At 41.1% G+C, this 3,241-nt stretch overlaps 1 protein-coding gene across 1 annotated transcript in view; it reads left to right on the top strand.

Moving 5' to 3' along the window:
* Positions 1–3,241, top strand: part of DCDC2 (doublecortin domain containing 2) — a 72,730-nt gene that overhangs the window by 6,623 nt on the left and 62,866 nt on the right. The window contains 1 exon segment of the mRNA XM_010004525.1: positions 1–232. Within this exon segment, the coding sequence (XP_010002827.1) occupies positions 1–232 (232 nt within the window).

The following is a 3,241-nucleotide window of genomic DNA, read 5'->3' as shown; positions in this document are numbered from 1 at the left end:
TCTATCGCAACGGGGACCCGTTCTTCCCCGGGCGCCGCATTGTCATCCACGAGAAGAAGGTGTCCAACTTCGAGGTGTTCCTGAAGGAGGTGACGGGCGGCGTGAAGGCGCCTTTCGGAGCCGTGCGGAACATCTACACCCCCCGGGCTGGGCACCGCGTCCGGCAGCTGGAGGAGCTGCAGAGTGGTGAGCAGTATGTGGCCGGTGGCAAGGAGGCCTTCAAGAAGCTCAAGTGAGTGGCTGGAAAGCAGTGTCAGACTGGGATAGGGAAGTCCCAACAGCAGCGTTTGGAGTTTGGCGCTGTGGCAATACCTCGGAGAACCTCCACTCCTTGTGTTAGTTGTCCCACACTGGGACTGAAAGGTTGTGACCTGAGGCAAAAAGAAAGGTACTTGTAATAGACAGAACTGCCAAAGGGCTTCAGAGACAAGACAAAATTAGACCTGTCTATAACACAGTCTTATAAACTCTAATATAAGACAAAAAGGCTACTGTTACCATCATTCGGATCTCCTTGACGTGACAGTAGAAAAGGAGAAGCAGCCTTTTTTGCTCAAAGGACATGTGGCAATCCCATGTTGTGATGTGTGTACTTAACTGAGGGGTGAGCATCAGTGTGATGTGCTTAGTGTTAACAGGGAGAAAGCTGTAGAAAGGTGGAGTGTTGACAGTCCTGCTGTGAAGTTGATGAGCCTGGAAATTTAATTTCCAACCCTTCCTCTCTTGCTTATGTTTAAAAAGTCTAAAATATTCTACCCAGCTATCTACCCCTCCCTCACTTCTGTTCATTTTGGGTAAGGTATATAGCCTTTTTATAACCAGAATAGCTGACTCCCTCTTGTTATTTAAAATATGACTGTTTGCTTTCTTTTCCCTGCCTGGAAACTGAAAATGAAGCTCACAGTTTTTCTGTTTTCTAGTGAGTGACTAGGAGGATACCGTGGAGAAGATCTGAGCTTTTAGTGTGTTTCTTGAGTGGCTCTACATGGGATCAGTAGTGGTTCTTAATTCTGGCGGTAGATTTCAGTCCCAGTTGCCTTATTAGGTGTTTTGTTCTGTGGGCATCTTTCCTTGGGTTGAATTAAGAAAAGTAAATCTCAACATTAGCAATCCCTTTCTGTAGGTGTGTAGGAGTTTATATGCTAGGCTACCAGCTTTACAGGACCTTGCTCATCTTGGTTGTGTAGCGTTGAAGACACTACATTTTTCAGGAGAGCTCCTTATGTTTCAGGACAAAACTGTAATGAGCAGGATCTCTATCAGACCTCTAACTTTTTTTTTTTTTTGTCACTGTCTGCTTCAGAAGATCTATTGAAGCTCCTTGCACTTCAGTGGCAAAACTAGGAAGATGTATGACAGGCTAAATATAAGTCTTTTCCCCTCTGTGCTCTCTTCCATGTACAATGCAGTGCTCAACTCTTGAGAGATTTAACTTCTATTATTATTATTATTATTATTATTATTATTATTATTATTATTATTATTTTTATATCCTGTGATTCTATGACTTGTTAGTTGTCAGCACCTCATGTTTCCCTTCCCTCAATGTGTTTTATGTTCAACACACAGGCTGAAGTTTGGCACTAGCATGCACTGTGTAGAGAACTGGACACTGGATTGATTTTGGGGGGTTAGGGGAGAAAGCATTTTGTTGTTGTTGTTGTTTTGTGTTTTATGGTCAGAGTTTTATGGGTTGAGCTTTTCAGACTTTTATGGTTGCAACAAGACACCCAAGTATTTAAGGTCAATGGAGAGGAAGAGGTTAAGCTTTAAGGAAAGCTAACCTAAAGGACCTGGTAAAAGCAGGCTGTTTTGTAGGCTCCTTGATAGTATGCCATAGCCCTGTGCTGTAGGGAGGAGAAATGGGATTACTTGAGATCTTTTCTATTTCTGTGCTCACAGTTGTTCTTCTTCAATATTAGTATTTGTTTATGTAGTGCTGTAAACGCTGGCAGTGCTTTCACAAACATTATTTAAGACAGGCTGAATGGCTTAATATTGATCTTGTTCTTAACCGGGTTGCAGACAGAATGATAATTGGGGAGACATCCAGAAAGGTCGGAGGAGAGGAGAGGTTAATTGAAAGGGACCCTTTTCTGGAAGGAATCTAAGGAATTGAAGAAAATAGTGAATGTATGTGTCATGGGCAAAGATAAAGCAATTGCAGCTGTAGGAGACCAAAGTATTTTGACCTAAGGGATCTGAGTCTAGTCTGACAGCAGCAAAAAGTTTGTACGGCTTTTACAATTATTTTTTTTTTGCAGTGATGCTTGTTGGACACATCCATTGCTATGATAAGTTATGCAGAGCTTAACTTTGAAATGGAGGCTTGTGTCACCCATGTGTGGGAGAGTAGTAGAAAGGAGAGACTATCAAAAGAGAAGCAGAAGCTGAAAGTGTCGTTGTTCCACTTCAAGTGGCCCATTTGTTTCTTCTCAGATGCCTTATATTGAGAACTGAATAATTTTCTGCTGTCTCTGCAGTGAATTCTAGACTAAACTGCTCATCTTTAGCATGTGAATCTCTGTCCTTCCAAGCCCTGAATAATAAGATCTGGACATAGATAGTTCTGAGGGTATATAGTCAATATAAACCGCTGATATGTTTAATTTTAAAAATAAAGTAAGTAGCATTTAAAAATTCAGCTTCTAGAAATTTTATGTCAAGGAAAAGTTATCAGACAATGCTGGGAATTTTCATAAAATATAAGAAGTTTCACAGTTTGTTTTGTTATTTTTAGGTGTGTTAAGTGAATATAAGCTTTTTTGGTGTAAATGCTCATTAATTAATTGTCCTCTTTTTGGCAGTATCTCTTTAAACAGCACTAGATTCACCACTAGCTTGACTGTTCCCCACAGATAGTCACAGGGTGGAATTATTTCTGCTTTGTTAGCAAATGGAAATACTTCTGTAAAGTTTTTGACCTGGGATTTTTCGAGATGCCTTTATCCCAGGAAAAGCCTTTGCCCCTATTTAGACCTTTTCAGCTGTGTAGGTCCCTGAAATTTGACAACTAAATGCTCAGAACCTCTACATAGTGAATTTAAACCTTTGGCTATATATTTGCTTTTCTTTGTCACTTTTCTCAGTTCCCCTCAGTGTAATTCACAGATGCCCAGACAACAAGATCTGCAGCTGGCAGCTATTGCTATAGACTGTTGGAACTATTTTGTCTGAGGCATTTATTTCTTTTCAGTCTTGTAAACTTGAAGACACCGGCCTCCTCCCCCTCCCCCCCCCC

This window comes from Chaetura pelagica, unplaced genomic scaffold (assembly GCF_000747805.2).
Source record: "Chaetura pelagica isolate M959 unplaced genomic scaffold, ChaPel_1.0 scaffold78, whole genome shotgun sequence".
NCBI lineage: Eukaryota > Metazoa > Chordata > Aves > Apodiformes > Apodidae > Chaetura > Chaetura pelagica.
Note: the sequence above shows the minus strand (reverse complement) of the source record. Positions and strands in the feature narration are given on the sequence as shown.